General features: G+C 41.8%; 1 protein-coding gene across 5 annotated transcripts in view; it reads left to right on the forward strand.

Moving 5' to 3' along the window:
• Positions 1-18,991, forward strand: part of ZCCHC17 (zinc finger CCHC-type containing 17) — a 51,607-nt gene that overhangs the window by 30,811 nt on the left and 1,805 nt on the right. For 4 of the 5 annotated variants that reach the window (XM_086333257.1, XM_086333268.1, XM_086333246.1 and 1 more), the window contains 2 exons: positions 5,092-5,192; positions 7,165-7,310. In XM_086333257.1, coding sequence (XP_086189383.1) covers positions 5,092-5,192; positions 7,165-7,310 — 247 coding nt within the window. Of the gene's footprint in view, positions 1-4,545; positions 4,826-5,091; positions 5,193-7,164; positions 7,311-18,991 lie in introns of those variants that run through there. The other variant, XM_086333279.1, reaches the window with a different exon arrangement.

Below are 18,991 nucleotides of genomic sequence, written 5' to 3' on the forward strand. Positions count from 1 at the left end.
AACAAGATAAAAGAGCTGCATCTGTTTCTTACAACGAGGGAATAAAATTGGAAGGAAGGGACCCCTTGGTTTTATGTTGTACATGTTTCTATGTATGGGCTATTTCTAGTAATGACCAAGTGGCTGAACAGTAACTTTTGTTGTAAACTATTTATAGACTGCATCTAGGAAAGAAGCATGGTGTAGTGGAATGATGACGGGTTTTAGAGTTAGACTTGAATCAGGAAGAGCCCTAGTTCTGCATGACCCTGAAGAGGTTACCTAGCCTCTCTGAACCTCAGTGAAGGTATATCTTCACTGTACCAAGTGACTGGCACCTACATCTTGGTGTAATAGAAATGATGGTATGGTTTAAATTAAATCTTGTTTAGAAAGAACCTTAACTTAGAAGGGAACGGAAAGGCTGCCCACTCTAGTATTTTGGCCTGGAGAATTCCATGGACTGTATAGTCCATAGGGTCACAAAGAGTCAGATATGAGTGAGAGACTTTCACTTTCAGCTTATTATCTAATCTATAGTAGAAATTTAACATATAACAACTACATGTAGTTGTTGTTTTAAAATATTTCTTCATTTTTCCTCTAGTATCTGAGATTATCATACCTTTTCTTTTGTTTTTTATTTTTTGGCCATTCTGCATGCCATGCAGGGATCTTAGTTCCCTGACCAGGAATCGAACTCATGCCTCCTGCCGTGAAAGCATGGGGTCTTAACCGCTGGACTACCTGGGAAGTCCCCCACACTCTTTCTTTTGAAAAATATATAAAAGCCATGAGGCAGAGGCCACATCTTATCTTTCTTGTCTCACATAATGCCTGATGTTTAGTAGTTGTTTAGTTAGTGTATCCATTTACTTATTATTTGACAAATATTTATTGGGCTCCTATTCTATTTGAAGTACAATGGCAATACCAAGGTTTCTGTCTAAGGACCTTACTGCCTAGTGTAATGAAGTAATTATGCAAATAACTTTGATACAAGGCTGCTGCTGCTACTGCTAAGTCGCTTCAGTCGTGTCCGACTCTGTGCGACCCCATAGACGGCAGCCCACCAGGCTCCCCCGTCCCTGGGATTCTCCAGGCAAGAACACTGGAGTGGGTTGCCATTTCCTTCTCCAATGCATGAAAGTGAAAAGTGAAAGTGAAGTCGCTCAGTCGTGTCCGACCCTCAGCGACCCCATGGACCGCAGCCTTCCAGGCTCCTCCGTCCATGGGATTTTCCAGACAAGAGTACTGGAGTGGGGTGCCATTGCCTTCTCCTGATACAAGGCAACATGTAATAAATATTAAAAGAGTGGTTTAAAGGAAGGATTCTAGGAAATATCCTGAAGAGGAAGAGTTGATATCAGGCCTTGATGGTCAAAGAAGAGGGGACAGTTGAGCTAAGTCTTGAAGACTAGGTAAGATTTTGTCAGGCAGCAGGGGAAAGAATAGTATTCCAGGCAGAAGGAACAGTTTGAGGAAAGGCATGAGGCAGGAAAGCATGTGGCACATTCAAGAGTCTTGTTTAAGGAAAGAAGAGGGTATGCTTAGGTACAAGAATGTAGGGCTTGAAAGATAGTTTGGAGTCAGATTGTGGGCAGCTTTGCATATCAGTCAAAGAATATGAATGTTTTTAAAGCCTTTGAGTGGGAGAGACTCTCCGGGTACCCCATTCTCTGGCTTTACCCTTTAGGCTCAATATCTTCATGTTGTCTCCAGCTGCCCACAGCTTGACAACTACCTTTCATTCTCCATCAAAATCTAGTGGTCTTATATTTCATTCCCTCAGGCCCCAAAGTATTGAATATTAACAAGGTCATCTAATAAGTGAATCTGCAAACGGAAAAGGGCTAAATACAGTTTCCAGTTGGGTTTAACCAGCATAGTATAGTCTTTAGAAAGAGCGTTTATGTATGACCACACTGTAATTATCCGTTTACATATATATATATATATATATATATATCTACCATGTCCTATCACTTTACTATACTCCTCACATCATTAGTACTAGTGTTTGCTTCTTATTAGTTAAAACTTAAAAATGAAAGATTAATCCAACTATGTGTGCTGGAGACCAGTAAATGAATTATTACTGTTTAAGTGAAATGTACTGAAGCCTAAACTAGCTTGATGGCAATAAGGACAGAAAGAGAGTGAGTGTCATATTTGTTGAATTGAGTGTTAGGTGGGAGGTATGATTTGGCTTATGGTGTGTTTGAATCCACAGAGGATTGGAATTGATTATAATGAGGGTTTGCTTAGGCTGCAACTCATAGCCACTTGAAACTGAGCTCTACAAATGACATCTGAAAGCAATGGAGTTTTTGTGACTGTTCAAGTTATGTCCCCAAGAACCTGCTTTGTTTTCTTAAATTTAATTTTATTGCAGCAAGAACATTTAACATGAGATCTACCCTCTTAACAAATATTTAAGTGTATAATACAGTATTGTTGACTATAGGTACAGTGCTGTGCATTAGATCGCTAGAACTTACTCATCTTCCTTAATTGAAACTTTATATCCTAGGTAAGTAACTCACTATTTACTTCTTCACGCTCCTCACCTTGGAGTTTGTTCCTCAAGCTTCACTCTTTGAATGGACCCTCTCCTGTGACCCATACCAGACAGCTGACCTTCTATCATTTGAGTAAGATTCTTCTAGGGCACAAGCTAGGGATATGAACAGACTTTAGAACTTAAACCATATGCTTGTGTGGTCTGTCCCAGCTGGGAAGCCACTAGTCACATAGGCGATTTAAATGTGAATTATCTGAAAGTAAATAAAGTTTACCATCTAATTCCTCAATCACAAACCACATTTGAAGTGCTCATTAGCCATAGACACAAAGTCAGACGTAGTCAGCAGTACAGACATATTTATAACTTTACATCTTTGCTTTTTTTTTTGACAACAGTATGCTAGATGGTGTGCTGTCTGCTCAGATATGGAAAAGAATTTAACATAGACTTTACTTTTCAAGTCCTGGTTGTGATAAGGTTGTTGTTTAGTTGCTAAGTTGTGTCCAACTCTTTGTGACCCCATGGACTACAGCACTCTAGGCTTCCCTGTCCTTCGCTATCTCCCAGAGTTTGCTCAAATTCATGTCCATTGAGTTGGTGATGCTATCTAACCATCTCATCCTCTGCAGCTCCCTTCTTTTGCCTTCCATCTTTCCCAGCATCAGGGTCTTTTCCCATGAGTTGGCTTTTTGCATCAGGTTGTGGAATAAAGGGTGAGGCAAAATATAAACAAATTAGTAAAATAAAGTGAGTATTAACTTTGCCTGTGGTAACAGGGAGCATTTTATAGAAGATGCGATATTTGAGCTGAACTTTGAAGAATGAATGGGATAGAATATGGAGTATCTTGATCCTCTTTGTTTCCTGTCTTGAGCCCACATAGCCCATAAAACTTGACTAGAATCTGTGAAGTGAGTAGCTTTGTTCTGCTTTGATTAACCTGCATTGCTTTGGGTAATGTGGCTCTTTTTGCACAATATTTCTCTACTTTTGCTGGACTCTGGAGAGACCCGCTAGTGAACAGTTGGAAAAGCCTAGGTGAAGTCAGAGTTCAAAGTTAAAGACATTCAGGTAAAGAAAAATATTTTGGATAAAGAACAAAGAAATTTCAGCAAGCATCCATTGATGTGTTGCTTGCCAAGCCCTGGGCTGAGGTGCCAGGGAAACAAAGACAAGTAAGATATTTTTAAACAGGCCTGGATCTAGAAAGAAATAACTATGTGGTGTGATATGTGCTAGGATTGAAGTGTATATAGGATGCAGTTTGAGTCTGAAAGGAAGAGTGATCAGGGATGATACTCTTCAGTTAAACATTGTCTAAGAAAACTCTGTGTAGGTCCTGTGTATTATAGTAAAGGTAGTAAAAGCTGAGACAGCTGGGGCACTTCGGCTCTGCTGGTAGCAGTGCAATTGGTAAACACACTGTATGGCAGTGTCTACTGAGACAGATGCCCTGTAACTCAGTAGTTACAGTCCTACAGTCCCAAAAGAAATGCACGTACATATACAAGTTCACCAAAAGACATGTGCTAGAAAGTTCGCAGAAGCACTCTTATAGTAGAAATCACTCAAATATTCGTCAACGGGAAAATGCTTTACAGCAATGAGAATGAATGATCCACAGCCACACACAACACTTAGATGGATCTCACAAAGCAGTGAAAGGAGCCAGATACAGAAGGGTCCTTGCTCTGATTCTCTTGATATAACTTAGAAAAATATGTAAAACTAGTCTGTTCTGTTAGGAACTAGAATAGTGGTCGTTCTTGGAGGAGGCACAGTGGCTAGAGCGGCTTCTGTGGTGTTGGTGATGTTCTGTTTCTCTGAGGAATGATTATGTGGGTATTTCAAATTGTGAAAAATCAGTCAGGCTGTATACTTGTGAGTACTTTTCTGTGTGTATTTTATTATTTGATCATATATTTAGAATTTTTTAAAAGTGTTATGGGACTATGAACAAAGAGATTAATTCTGGCTGAGGGACTTAGGGAGGAGAGTTTGATAGGAGGAGCAATAACTGAGCCGAGCCTTGAAATGTTTGGGTGTAGTTAGGCGGTGAGGTGGGAGTAAAGAGGGGAAGCAAAGCATTTCAGGAAGAGGGAGGGGCCTAAGCAAAAGCAGTGAACCATCTGGGGAAGGTAAAATAGTGTGGTTTGGCTCGAGCATATTGTGCAAGTAAAGGTGAGGCCAGAAAAGTAGGTTAGAGACAGCCTATGAGAGGCCTTGAATACCAGCATAAGAAATTTGGACTTGATTTTTTAAGAAATCTTTGATGGTCACCGGGAGTGACCTTGTAAGGGTTGTAGGGGACCTAGCAAGGTGAGTAATTGTATCTTTATCCCCTGTGCACGAGTAAGATGAAATCTAGTCTTATTCATAGTAATTAATTCAGAGCCTTGTCCTGAATGAAAAAACTGTCTAGTTCATGTTGTTGCTTTCACTGCCTATCTCCTTAGGCCCAGTGCTTTTCCTTTCTCCCTTCTACCCGCCAAAAACAAAACAAAAAACCAACATAGAGTATTAGCTAGTAATATCTGTGGCCACATCTCTTAAGAGGGCCAACAGTCAGTATCATTTCATTACAGGCAAGAAGAGAGGCGGAGGCGGTCCTTCCAGGATTACACTGGGCAGAAGATCACCCTCGAGGCTGTCCTGAACACCACCTGCAAGAAGTGTGGCTGTAAAGGTAAGGTGAAGCCTCTGCCCTTTCAATTTTATTCTCCTTGTGGATGAACCCTTTACAGGATTAGGGAGGCCACCTAGTGTGCCTTTAGATCACCCTGGGTTTTAGCCAAGTGTTGGCCTCACCTGCTTATCTGCTGTTCCTACTAGACTCACATCAGAGTTCATGACTTGTTGCTTTTTCTGTTTCCTTTTCTGAATGCTGGCCCTGCCGGGTACTACACTACCACCACTACTCCCCTCCCTCGCAGGCGATGCCTCCCTGGGCAGGGCCCCCATGTACTATGACAGGAGGGGTAAGAGTGTTGGATTATTAACAATCTAAATTTCATCTCTAAGGACCATTATTGTTTGGTTGCAAAAATTAAGTGACTTGGAAATATATTCCTTAAGGATCCAAGTCAGTCCTTTCTTGCTTATTTTACCTTTCTCTCTCTAACTTCTGAGTTATGAATACAATATTTTTTTCATAGTAAAGAATAGTCTAGTCACTTCCTTTTAGCTTTGTTTCCTCAAGTTTCCTCCAGTCCTACTCAAATATTAAAGAGCTCTTTCAGCCTGACTTCCCTTGTTGGAGCTATAATGAGAGGGATTGCCATCTTCTCATTTTCAGAGTGACCTCAATTTGTCACCAGGTCTCCCTAGCCTTTCATCTACCTTGCTCTCTTGACTTTTCTATGAGTGGTAGCAGATTTGTGTCCTGGTTGAGGTTGTGGGGTTTAAGTCCTGATTTATCATTAATGTAGAGGGAGGAAGGGAAAAATGAAATTGAGAGAACAAATATTTCCTTGCAGATATTGTGGGATTGTTCCAGATATTTGGAAAACTTTATGCTGTATTCTCCTTCCAGGCACTATTCAGCTTCTGGACTCTTGAGTTGCAAAGTCTTATAGTTTACACATAGCTTTTTGATGATCTCATCAAATTCTTTGTGCCCCTAAGGCAGGGCCTACAAAAAGCTCACATAAAACCAGCTGTGTAGCATCTGTTAAAGGGCCCCTTAATAGTAATGTAGGCGCAGGGAGAGTGAGGTTCTCTTACCTTCAACTTGTTTCCACCAGGTGTTACATGAGGCAGAAAAGAATAATGAAAGATGGAGTTTGGCCGAGGCAGGCCAAAGGTGGTTGGTTTGGGTGCAACAGAAAGAGCACAGGGCAGGGAGACATGAGACCCAGGGTAAGTTTTAGTTCTGCTGTCTGTGTGACCTTGAGGTACTCCTTTACTCTGGGCCTTCATATCTTCTGCAAATGCAGTGTTGGATTTGATGATCTCTCAGGCCTTGCCGGACCTGACAGACTGTGAATGTTGACTGCCCCTAGGTGACTTTGCTGTCTCTCTATGTGTTAGCTTGAATTTGAGTGCTGTGTTCTTGCCTGCTGCCTAAGAGCTATCTTCCTTTAGGGCTTCTTTGCCTGCCACTTGGCTCCCTCTGGTAAATATTCTGCTCTCTGGAGCAGCCTTTCATTGTCAGAAATAAGTTCCAGATAGACTTTTAAAACCAATGCAGAGTATGTGGGTTCAATCCCTGGGTTGGGAAGATCCCCTGGAGAAGGAAAAGGCAACCGATTCTAGTATTCTTATATAGGAAATCCCACACAGAGGAGCCTGGCGGGCTACAGTCCATAGCTATGGTTGCAAAAGAATCAGACATGACTTAGCAGCTAAACAACAACAATAAGACCTTTAAAAATTACTCAACCCAGTTGCAAATGAGGGCAGCACAAGCCTATACCCTCACATTCTTTGCCATTTCCAAAGCAGTGCCAGCGTTTCCCACAGCTCTAGGACCAGCTGCCTGTCTAGCTCTGGTTGAGTGAGCAATGCCGTCAAGCTGCTCTGAATGCAATAGCTGCTGTGAATGAACTTAGTAGTACCTCCTGAACCAGCCAGCCCTTCAGGAGCTTCTGGGGAAGATCCACCTGCTAAGGGGAGAGATCGCTTCTTCCCTCCCTACTTTTTCTACTTTTGTTCTGCAGGCCACTTTGCAAAGGATTGTTTCATGCAACCAGGTGGGACCAAGTATTCTCTGATACCTGATGAGGAAGAGGAGAAAGAAGAGGCAAAGTTAGCAGAGTTTGAAAAGCCTGACACCACGAGAAATTCTTCTAGAAAAAGAAAGAAGGTGAGTGCTATCTTGCTTTTATTTATCATATTTTTTTGAGTTTTAAAACAAAAATATACTTTTTGCGGAAATTTTAGAAATACTGAGAAATGTAAAGAATGTTAGGATCTCTTATAATCTTTCCACCCAGTGAGACTCTTAATATTCCTATATTTTTCTAGGTAAATATATACATAGATAAATATATAATGCTCTATGTAATTGTATATATATATGATATGATTTGTATATCATATCACGTATATATATATGATTTTCACATATATATATATGTGTTTACACATAAACGCACAATCATCATCTTGCTAGGTATAGTTTGTATCCTACTTTTTTCATATTTATCAAAAGCATTTTCTAGTAACCTAAAGTGTTCTTGTGCGTGTTAGTTGCTCAGCTGTGTCCGACTTTTTGTAACCCCATGGACTGTAGCCTGCCTGGCTCCTCTGTCCATGGGATTCTCCAGGCAAGAATACTGGAGTGGTAGTCATTCCCTTCAGGGGATCATCCCAACCTAGGGATCGAACCCAGGTCTCCTGCATTGCAGGCAGGTTCTTTACCATCTGAGCCACCAGGGAAGCCCTAAGTATTCTTAAAAACTTGATTAAAGAGCACCATACGATACTCTACCCTATGGCTAAATGATGGTTCATTTAATTGTATTTTTTGTGGGATATTTTTGAATACTTCAACCTAGTCTTTGGCCAAGTCTGTTATTCCTTTCTTTAGATAAATTCCTAAGTAAGATTGCTGAATAAGGGCTTTAAGACTCTCTATACATCTTATCAAATTGTCTTTCTAAAAAGTACTTATTTTGCACCCAGCAGTGCATAAGAGTGCCTGTCTCACTGCGTTGTATCTTCCGTCTATACAATTCATAAAACAGACATTACTGTAGTGCAGAAAAAAACCCAGTGCATTTGTAGCATACAGCACAGAGAGGAAATGGGAAGAAAAAAAAACACAACTATGCTATAATTAGGTCAGAAATAGTTGTTCTCATATAGTGTAGTGTTTTTTTAGTTGTGGCCAGTTATTAAGTTTTGGAGTTTTCTTTGGTTTTGTTTTGTTTTAAAGCTTTAGCAAACTTTTATTAAGTGGTCATTTTGTTCCAGGCATTGCAAACCTAGGAACATAAAAACTCTGATAAAGTCCTTGCCCTCAGTGGGCATTATTTAAAAATTTAAGTATTTTCTTCATTTTTTGGACAAGGAAAAAGGCCCATTGTACCATTATTAAGAATTAGCCCAATATATGGGTGATAATTTATCAATCTGTATATTCTTTCCCTGGGTGATCACATCCCTTCTAAGACTTCAGCTGCCCTGACAACTTTGACATCACTAAGTAATATCCCAGTGGTACCTCAAACTCTGGCTTGGAGCCAGTCAGACATAGTATAAGACCTTTCTGTGCTATTTGCTAACATCAGTAACTGACAAAGTAGGATTGTTGTGGATCTTTGATAAATGTGCTCCTTGCAGAGTGATGCCCAGCTTCTCAAATTAGATATAAAGCACTGATAAGTTTTTAATTAATGTTAACTGTCACGACTATCATGAGCTCTTCTTTGGCCCTCCTCCCTATACACACACTCCTACCCCAAGCCCCATAAAAACACAACCACTAAAACCCTTGTTGCTTGTATTTCTAGTTTTAATGACAGCAATAACCTTCCAGTCTCCAAGAAAGAAACAATGTGCAATTAATTTTTTTCTCCTTTCTATCCTGTACATAGTCAGTCACCAAGTCCTGTCTGTGGTGCCTTATAATATCTCAGTTCTCTTCCTTCTTCCCCCTCCCACTACTACTGTGTATTTTTTGCTCCTTACCTCTCTCACTTATATTCAGACTGTGAACTAGCCCAAGGAGATTTTAAAAAAAATTTTTTTTTTAAATATTTGGTTTCCCTGGGTCTTCCTTGCTGCATGCAGGTTTTCTCTAGTTGCAGTGAGTGGGGCTACTCTTGATTTGCAGTGTGCAGGCTTCTCCTGTTGCTGAGCATAGGCTCTAGGTGTGTGGGCTTCAGTAGTTGTGGCACAGGGGCTCATTAGTTGTGGCTCGTGGGCCCTAGAACACAGGCTCAATATTTGTGGCGCATGGGCCTTAGTTGCCTGTGGCATGTGGAATCTTCCCAGACCAGGAATCGAACCCGAGTCCCCTGCATGGCAGGCAGATTCTTGTCCACTGTACCACCAGGGAAGTCCCAGCCCATGGAGATTTTTAAAATACATGTTTCCCTTCTACCTCTTGAGTACCAAGTTCACAGGGCCTGGGTCTGGACATCTGATTTTTTGGGGGAAAAAAAAAACAAAAAACCCTTATCTCACTGCTTGACTCTCTTTTGCCCTCTGCTTTAACTCTGAATGTGGACTGCTCTGAGGCTGTGGCTGTTGTATTTCTCCCTTCTCTTCTGTAACTGTTGTTGTTCAGTGGCTAAATCTTGTCCAGCTCTTTGCAACTCCATGGACTGCAGCACGCCAGACTTTCTTGTCTTTCATTATCTCTTGGACTTTGCTCAAATTCATGTCCATTGAGTTGGTGATGTTATATCTTATCTGTCATCTCATCCTCTGTCATCCGCTTCTCCTTTTGCCTTCAGTCTTCCCCAGCATCCTGATCTTTTCCAGTGAGTCGGCTCTTTGCATTAGGTAGCCAAAGTATTGGAGCTTCAGCTTCAGCGTCAGTCCTTAAAACGAATATTCAGGGTTGATTTCCTTTAGAATTGAATGGTTTGATCTCATTGCTGACCAAGGGACTCTCAGGAGTTTTCTCCAGCACCACAGTTTGAAAACATCAATTCTTCAGTACTCAGCCTTTATGGTCCAACTCTCACATCCATACATGACAACTGGAAAAACCATAGCTTTGACTCTGCAGACCTACAGACCTTTGTTGCCAAAGTGATGTCTCTGCTTTTTAATTTCTGCTGTCTAGGTTTGTCATAGCTTTCTTTCCAAGGAGCAAGTATCTTTTAATTTCATGGCTGCAGTCACTGTCCATAGTGATTTTGGAGCCCAAGAAAATCAAATCTATCACTGCTACTTTTTCGCCTTCTGTTTGCCAGGGAATAATTTCTTTCTGCATTGCTTTGTAGTTTTCATTATTGTAGAATTATTACTAATGTAGAATTATTACTATTTTTGCCTCCCTGGCTAAGTTTATTCCTAAGTATTTTATTCTTTTTGATCCTATTATAAATGGAATTGTTTTCTTAATTCCTTTTCAGATTGCTAGTTGTTAGTGTATAGAAATGAAACTGATTCTTGTATGTTGATTTTGTGTCCTGCAACTTTTCTGAATTCATCGATTAGTTCTAATAGTTTTTTGTGGACTCTTTAAAGATTTTTTACATAAAGATTATATCTATAGACAGATAATTTTACTTCTTTAGTAGAGCTTGATTTTAAACTGAATTCTATTTATATGTTGCAGGGATTTTTTTCATTCTCTTTTAACCTTTTAGAGTTTAAATGGTGTTTGTCAGATTCCTAAAATGGTTCTGTGGTTTTCTCACTGCTGTGGGTCTTTGGGTGTTTTTGTGTTGCTTAATACAGCTGGTACAATTAGTTATTGCTTTGTTTCTAAAGCTGCTTTGAGATGTGTATTTTAGTTCTCCAAAATAATTATTAAGGATCTGCTAGGTATGAGGCTCTTTATGACCTGCTTAGTCAACCCATTATCCAACCTTCCGTTGCTCTTCACTTAGTAGAGAAATAGTCTGATGAACGGTGGCAGTAACAGTCATCATACCTACTACTTTTTAAAGTGCCTTTGTGTATATGAACTTCTGACTCATGAGTCCTCTTTGATTAAAAAGTGCTCTAAGGGAATTGACACGGTAAAATCTCCCCCCTTGGTGCCCATTGTTTCTACCAAGAAAGCAGCTAGCACCATTGTCTTCGCACCTTGTCGTTAATCCCTTCATTATCTTTTATGCCATACATTTGTTTAGTATTTAAAATTTATAAAATATCTTAATTTTTTTTCCTTTTCCTTTTTGGGGGCACTCTGCATGCCATGTGGGATCTTAGTTAACCGACCGGGAATCAAACCGGTGCCCTCTGTAGTGAAAGTGCTGAGTCTTAACCACTAGACCACCGGGGAAGCCTTGTACAAAAATCTAGTATGCATTGGTTTAATTCAGTGCTATACCTATTCATGACAGTTTTCATCCCAGTGTCTGAAGATTGCAAGTTATTTTTTTGGCCGTAATTAGAACAAGAGGAATCTCTGTGTTGCAAATGGAAATGGGCCATGAAGAGGCTAGTAAAATAGGTATAGAGGCTTTTATAGTGAAGCCCTGGATACTCTTTCCATGAACCTGTGGTCTGCGCTTTGCTAGCCTCTTTCACTTATCATATACCATCATGGGTCTTTCTAAATCAGGCTCTATTATGAGGAAGCATCTACCTTGGGGTTGGCTGCCCGCTTATTATAGTGAAGTTTAGCTATATTTGATCCAGAATATAATTTTCATCTTTTGATTCGGCTACTATAATTACTCTCTGCTGTACTATATATAGAAAACAGAAATAGAAAGCCATCCCTTGGCTGCAGTGCTGGCTCTGTTCTATTATCCAGAGAATTTCTGGTGCCTACCTTCGAGAGAGGTTGCCAGTCCTGGGCCCGATCTGCTGGAGCACAGAGGGTCATCCAGTGTAGTCCACTCAAAAGCCTTCTATGATTCCCCTTTTTCTATGGAAAAGTCTGAGTTCCTTTAAGACTTTTCATGATTTGTCCAACATCACAATATCATCTCTTTACCAGTCCCTTCTGTCACATACTCTACTCCAACCTCATTCATTAAAAGAATTTCTATTATATGCCAAGCTCTGTTCTAGTCATTGCAGGTACAGTAGTGACCAAACAGGTAAAATTCATGGCACTTTCTTTCTAATGAGGGTTACAGACAATGAACTTAGTAAGTAAATACTAACATTTCAAGTACTGATAAGTCCTGTGTGTTGTGTGTTAATCTGCTCAGTTGTGTTTGACTCTTTGCGACCTCATAGACTGTATCCCGCCAGGCTCCTCTGACCATGGGATTCTCCAGGCAGAATACTGGAGTGGGTAGCTAGTCCTTTATCCAGGAGATCTTCCCAACCCAGGGATCAAACTTGAGTCTCTTGCACTGCAGGCAGGTTCTTTGCTGTCTGAGCCACCAGGGAAGCCCGATAGGTGCTATGGATAAAATTAATTTGGTTATGAGAGATAGGGAATGGTAGAATGGGGTAAGGAAATAGGTGACTTCCCATTCTAGACAGGACTTCCCATTCTAGACTTCCCATTCTAGACTTCCCATTCTAGACTTCCCATTCTTCGCATGAGGCTTTTCTCAGAAAGCATCATTTGAGTTGATCTTTGAAGGAAGTGAGAAAGCAAGCTACTCAGAGAAGTGGTGAGTGAGCCCTTCAACAGGTATGATAGCTAGGTATTGGGAATGAACTTGGCCTTTTTAAGGAACAGCAAGGAGGCCAGTATAGGAAGTGAATGAATTAAAGGAAACCAGGGCCTTATATGAGAATATGAGGACCTCAACTTTCACTTAGAATGAGATGGTTGTCATTAGGGGTTTTGAGTAGAGGGATGACATGATCTTGGAGAAGGCAATGGCACCCCACTCCAGTACTCTTGCCTGGAAAATCCCATGGAAGGAGGAGCCTGGTGCACTGCAGTCCATGGGGTCGCTAAGAGTTGGACACGACTGAGTGACTTCACTTTCACTTTCATGCATTAGAGAAGGACACGGCAACCCACTCCAGTGTTCTTGCCTGGAGAATCCCAGGGACGGGGGAGTCTGGTGGGCTGCTGTCTATGGGGTCGCTAAGAGTCGGACACGACTGAAGTGACTTAGCAGCAGCAGCATGACATGATCTGACTTCTCTTTTAAGTGAATTATTCTGGCTACTGTATGGAAATGATGATGGAAACATGAGAGATGATGGAGGCTTCTACTAGAAGTAGAAGTAGTGGAGATGGTGAGAAGGGAGTTGAAGTGTGGATATATTTTGAAGGCAGAGCTGACAGAATTTGTTGAGTGATCAGATGTAAGATAAGGAAGAGAACAATTGAAGATGACTGCAAGGTTTTGGGTTAACTGAGCTAAGAGAAGGAATGCAGAAGTAGGTTTGGGAATGGAGAGCAGTTGGGTTTAGTTTGAGTTGTCATCAATGAAAATGGGAGAGAAAACTGGAGGGGCAGGAGAGTAGGTTTGGGAGGGGGTAAGGCATAGAAGCCTATCAGGTACACACATGGATGTGTAGAGTGAGCAGTTAGATGTGTAGTTTTGGAGGTCAAAGGAAAGGCTCAGGTGAGATATAAATTTGGGAGCCATCTATAGATAGATGGTATTTGAGTTCATATATGAGATTGCCTGGAGAGTAAATATAGGGAAGAGAACAGGTTTGAGGACTTGAGCCCCAGAGTGTTTCAATTTTTAGAGGTTATGGAGCAAGGGAGTCTGAAAAAGAACAGCTAGGGAAGTTGGTGGAGAGTGAGAGAATGTGGCGGAAGTTAAGTGAGGAGTGTATTTTATGGAAAATCAGATCAGATCAGATCAGTTGCTCAGTCGTGTCCGACTCTTTGCAACCCCATGAATCGCAGCACACCAGGCCTCCCAGTCCATCACCAACTTCCCGGAGTTCACTCAGACCCACGTCCATCGAGTCAGTGATGCCATCCAGCCATCTCATCCTCTGTCGTCCCCTTCTCCTCCTGCCCCCAATCCCTCCCAGCATCAGAGTCTTTTCCAATGAGTCAACTCTTCGCATGAGGTGGCCAAAGTATTGGAGTTTCAGTTTCAGCATCATTCCTTCCAAAGAAATCCCAGGGCTGATCTCCTTCAGAATGGACTGGTTGGATCTCCTTGCAGTCCAAGGGACTCTCAAGAGTCTTCTCCAACACCACAGTTCAAAAGCATCAATTCTTCGGTGCTCAGCCTTCTTCACAGTCCAACTCTCACATCCATACATGATAGACTGTGTCAAATGCAGCTGATCGATCAAGTAAATGAGGCCTAAGGATTAACCATGAATTTGGCCGTGTGGAGATCATTGGTAACTTTGACAAGACCGGTTTCAGTAGAGTGGTGTTAACCAGCTTAACAATTTTAACCTGGTTAAAATTGCTTAGGAGGGTTTTGTTTTGTTCTTTAATGGGAACTATAAGAGCACATTTGTTTACTGCTGGGAATGAGCCACTAAAGAAGGAAAATTTGATGCAGAAAAGAGGGGACAATTCTTGGACTGATGCCTTTGAGTAAGAAAGAAGTGGTGGGACCCAGTACATGGTAAATAAGCCACATGGGAGCTTTCAAGCATTTACCTTATCTGTCTTCCCTCTGTCTGGAAGACCCTCACTTCCCTTCTTCCATCAGCATTACCACCATACTCCACCTGCCAAAGCCATATTCATCTTTTAGAAGTACAACGCATTACCTATCCTTCATGAGACCATTCCAGATTCCTCAGATATAATTGATTTCTTTCCCTTATGTGTCTGTGGTATGTTGCTTGTACTTTTCTTACATCACTTCCATGGACTGCCTAGTATCTTAATTAGTGTTTCTCCTTGATTAGTGTGTACCTTGAAGGCTTCTGATCCCTGATTTCTAATGTCATTCAAGTATTACAAGAGACAAATTAGTAGATATTCCTGGCTTATAGAAGGTACTCAACAAATATTTGTTGAATGAGTGTACTGTATGGTTATAGGGAGTTAGTTATTCTTTCCCTTGTTTGACGAGGTTAGCTTAGGTTTGGAGGAATGGCGCCAGTCACTACTACTGAGCTACTAAATGTGTTTACTTTGCATCTGCTACTATGGCTTTAGCAGGTACTCTGTTTGTCTGAATTATATTAAAAATCTGTGTGTTCTTATCTCCTAAACAACATTTCATGTAACTATGGCTTTCTAAAATGCTTTGTAGGTAGTAAAGTTCAGTAAATATTTGTGAGTTGATTAATAAACCTTTTCCTTCCAGTCTTACCCTTTACAAGCTTTGATAAATTGGGTCTTATAGGCAAATTCTAACCAGGAATCACCTTCCATCCTACTGTACAGAAATTCACCCTGGAGAATCAGTTTGAGAATCAGATTTTCTCTTGAGAATCAATCATTTCTCAAGAATAAGAGAATAAATAACCAGTGCTTTCTCAAGAGTGGTTCTTAAGAATAAATAGAAAAAGACTTCCCTGGTGGCACAGTGAATAGGAATCTGCCTGCCAGTGCAGGGGACATAGGTTTGATCCCTGGTCCGAGAAGTTTCCACATGCTGTGGGCAGCTAAGCCAAGGTGCCACAACTACCGAGCCTGCGCTCTAGAGCCTGCAAGCTGCAGCTGCTGGAGCCCACACACTCTGGGGCCCACAGACCACAACTAACGAGGCTCTGTGCTGCAACTACTCAAGCCTGTGCTTGGCAGCAGGAGAAGCCACCACAATGAGAAGCCTGCGCACCGCAACAAAGAGCAGATCCTGTTTATTGCAACTCGAGAAAGCCTGGGTGCAGAAACAAAGACCCAGTGCAACCAAAAAGAGAAAAGAATAAAAAAGAATATATGCTTGCTTGCTTGATTTCTGGCCAATCAGTGCCTTTGGGTTAAAAAATGCTAATTTAGGTGCTGCCTTTAATATACTGCTACTGCTAAGTCACTTCAGTCGTGTCCGACTCTGCGACCCCATAGACGGCAGCTCACCAGGCTCCCCCGTCCCTGGGATTCTCCAGGCAAGAACACTGGAGTGGGTTGCCATTTCCTTCTCCAGTGCAAGAAAGTGAAAAGTGAAAGTGAAGTCGCTCAGTCCTGTCCGACTCTTAGCGACCCCATAGACAGCAGCCCACCAGGCGCCCCCGTCCCTGGGATTCTCCAGGCAAGAACACTGGAGTGGGTTGCCACTTCCTTCTCCAGTGCATCAAAGTGAAAAGTGAAAGTGAAGTCACTCAGTCGTATCCGACTCTTAGCAACCCCATGGACTGCAGCCCACCAGAGTCCTCCATGCATGGGATTTTCCAGGCAAGAGTACTGGAGTGGGGTGCCATTGCCTTCTCCACCTTTAATATACACGGAGATATAAAAAACATCTGATTTGCTCAGTTGTGTCTGACTCTTTGCAACCCCATGGTCTGTAGCATCCTAGGCTCTTCTGTCCATGGGATTCTCCAGCTAAGAATACTGGAGTGGGTTGCCATTTCCTCCTCCAGGGGATCCTCCCAATCCAGGGATCGAGATGTCTCCAACATCTCCTGCGTTGGTAGGCAGATTTTTTACCACTGAGTCATCTGGGAAGCCCATGTGAAGAACATCTGATTTGGGGCCCAGTCTGAGTTGAATCCAGGTTCTACCACTGGGCAAGGCACTGTATCTCAATAAACCTTTCTGAAGTTATAATTTTCTTTCCTGAAAATATAGAGATGATTATACCCACTTAATAGGTTTGTTGTGAAGGTCATGAGGTATGTGTGCTAAGTGCCCAGCTCAATATCTAGAAAACTAGGTACTCAGGAAGTGTTAACTGCTGTTATTTCCCCTTTCTCAGTTTTTGTTTTTATCTCACACTAGTTTACTGCTATCCTTCTTCAGAACTATAGAGAATGTGGCTGGACTAACTGTTTAGCACAGGGTATGTGCTTTTCCGAGAGAGTGGTTTTGAGGAGTGGCTTCTTTCCTCTGTCCTTCTGGCCTGTCTGCCATGAGCTCACACCCCTGGTTCACTACCCTTTACCTTATGCTTCTCTTTACCATTGAATGCAGTTGAGGAACCAGAAGCTAGTTTTACCTCTGACTTTCCATCTTCGCCTCTACCCCAACTCTCAACTTTCCTCTCGAACTACAACATATGAAGTAATTTTTGTTCTCCAGCTCAAGATTATAGACACACAATGAAAATGGTGCCAACCTGCTGGAGGACAAGATTTTCTTTGTTCAGGGTGCAAAAGAGCCTCTATGTCAAGACTGAGGTCTAGAAGACCATTTTCTTGAGTCCTGCTTGCTAGCTAGAGGCCACATTCTATCATGTCAGGATTCTCTAGTGATTTGTTCTTCTCTGTCCTCCTTTTGAGCATTCATCATTGAGAGAAAGCAAAGTACAAATAATGCCAAACTCTGGATTAGAAAGTTTAATGTTCTTGTCTTTGCTGTGTGTGCTGTGCTTAGTCGCTCAGTCATGTCCGACTCTTTGCGACCCCATAGACTGCAGCTTGCCAGACTCCTCCATCCATGGGGATTCTCCAGGCAAGAATACTGGAGTGAGTTGTGATGCCCTCCTCCAGGGGATCTTTCCAACCCAGAGATCAAACCCAGGTCTCCAGCATTGCAGGCAGATTCTTTACTGTCTGAGCCACCAGGGAAGCCCAAGAATACTGGAGTGAGTAGGCTATCCCTTCTCTAGGGAATCTTCCTGACCCAGAATTGAACCAGAGTCTCCTGCACTGCAGGCAGATTCTTTACCAGCTGAGTTACCAGGGAAGCCCTGTTCTTGTCTTTGGTGTAGCTTAATTCACTTCTTTCAGTTGTTTTCACCTCTGTAAAATGGCAATAATAATTCCTGAATTTTGACCTTACCAGATTAATATTACTAGATATGAGATGTGGAAAGCTAGATAAACTAAAGTGCTATTTGGTTGTAAAGTAGTATTGTTACTCTCCTTTCTCATTTATTTATCCAGGGTGGGCCAGGCTTGGGGGAGTTGGTGCCAGATTCTGCACTTGCTTATTTACTTTTCCAGGACTCTGTCCTACCTGAGGGGCAAAAACGGACAAGGCTGCCAAACCCATATAGCCTGTGATTGGTGTCCGTGATCTTGCCATCCAGGAGATTGCAACACCATAAGCCAAATCATGGATCTGCCGACTCTCAGCTTCTCCCAGCCATGGTTCCTACAGCTTGGTAACATGGGCCTGGCAAGCTTCCCCTCTTTCTGCTCCACTGGAGACTCCAAGAAAGAATTTTGGTTTAATTTTCTCTTAGAACTTTGACTTATCTGCTGTAGATACTTGGCCAGACTGTCCGAACATCCTGGGAATTCTCTAATAGTATGATACTTCTGGCTATCACTGAGTACTTACTGTGTATCAGGCACTATAGTTAATGACAGTTCTTACTATGTTTAATCCTCATAGCATCTTTTGAAGTGGGTATTTATTATTTGTAGTTTACTGAAAAGAAAACTTAAGTTCAAAAAAGTTAAGTCTTGTTCTAAGTCACATAGTAAGTGGCAGAGTTGAAATCTGAGCCTAATTCCATCTTGTTCCAAAATTCTTGTTCTGACCACCATTTACCATGAGGCCTCCCATCACTGTTCAGGAACAGGGGCCATGTGCTACAGAGAAAAATTCAGATTTCCAGTCAAATGATCTAAATGCATATCCCAACCCTACCTGTGTGATCAGGGGCAAGTGATCAGCTTCTCCAGCCACAGACGCTGTCTCTTTAAATCTTCATCATGGCGTGTGACATAGGTGCCGGTCTTATCTCTGTTTTACGTTTGAAGAGACTAGGCCACCCTGAGGTAAAATGACTTGCCCAAGGTTACATGAGAGTAATATAAGTGGCAAAGCCAGAATTCAAGTCTGGGTGTAACAGCTGGTTCTGTGTTTGGTCCACTGTTTTCTCACAGCCCGCTCCCAAGACCTGGTCTGTCAGGCAGACTTAACAGCTCTCAGAATGCTGACTGGAAGCCTATGGG

Source organism: Bos grunniens, chromosome 2 (assembly GCF_055505025.1).
Source record: "Bos grunniens cultivar Pamir isolate PY7600 chromosome 2, Bosgru_T2T1.0, whole genome shotgun sequence".
Taxonomy (NCBI): Eukaryota; Metazoa; Chordata; class Mammalia; order Artiodactyla; family Bovidae; genus Bos; species Bos grunniens.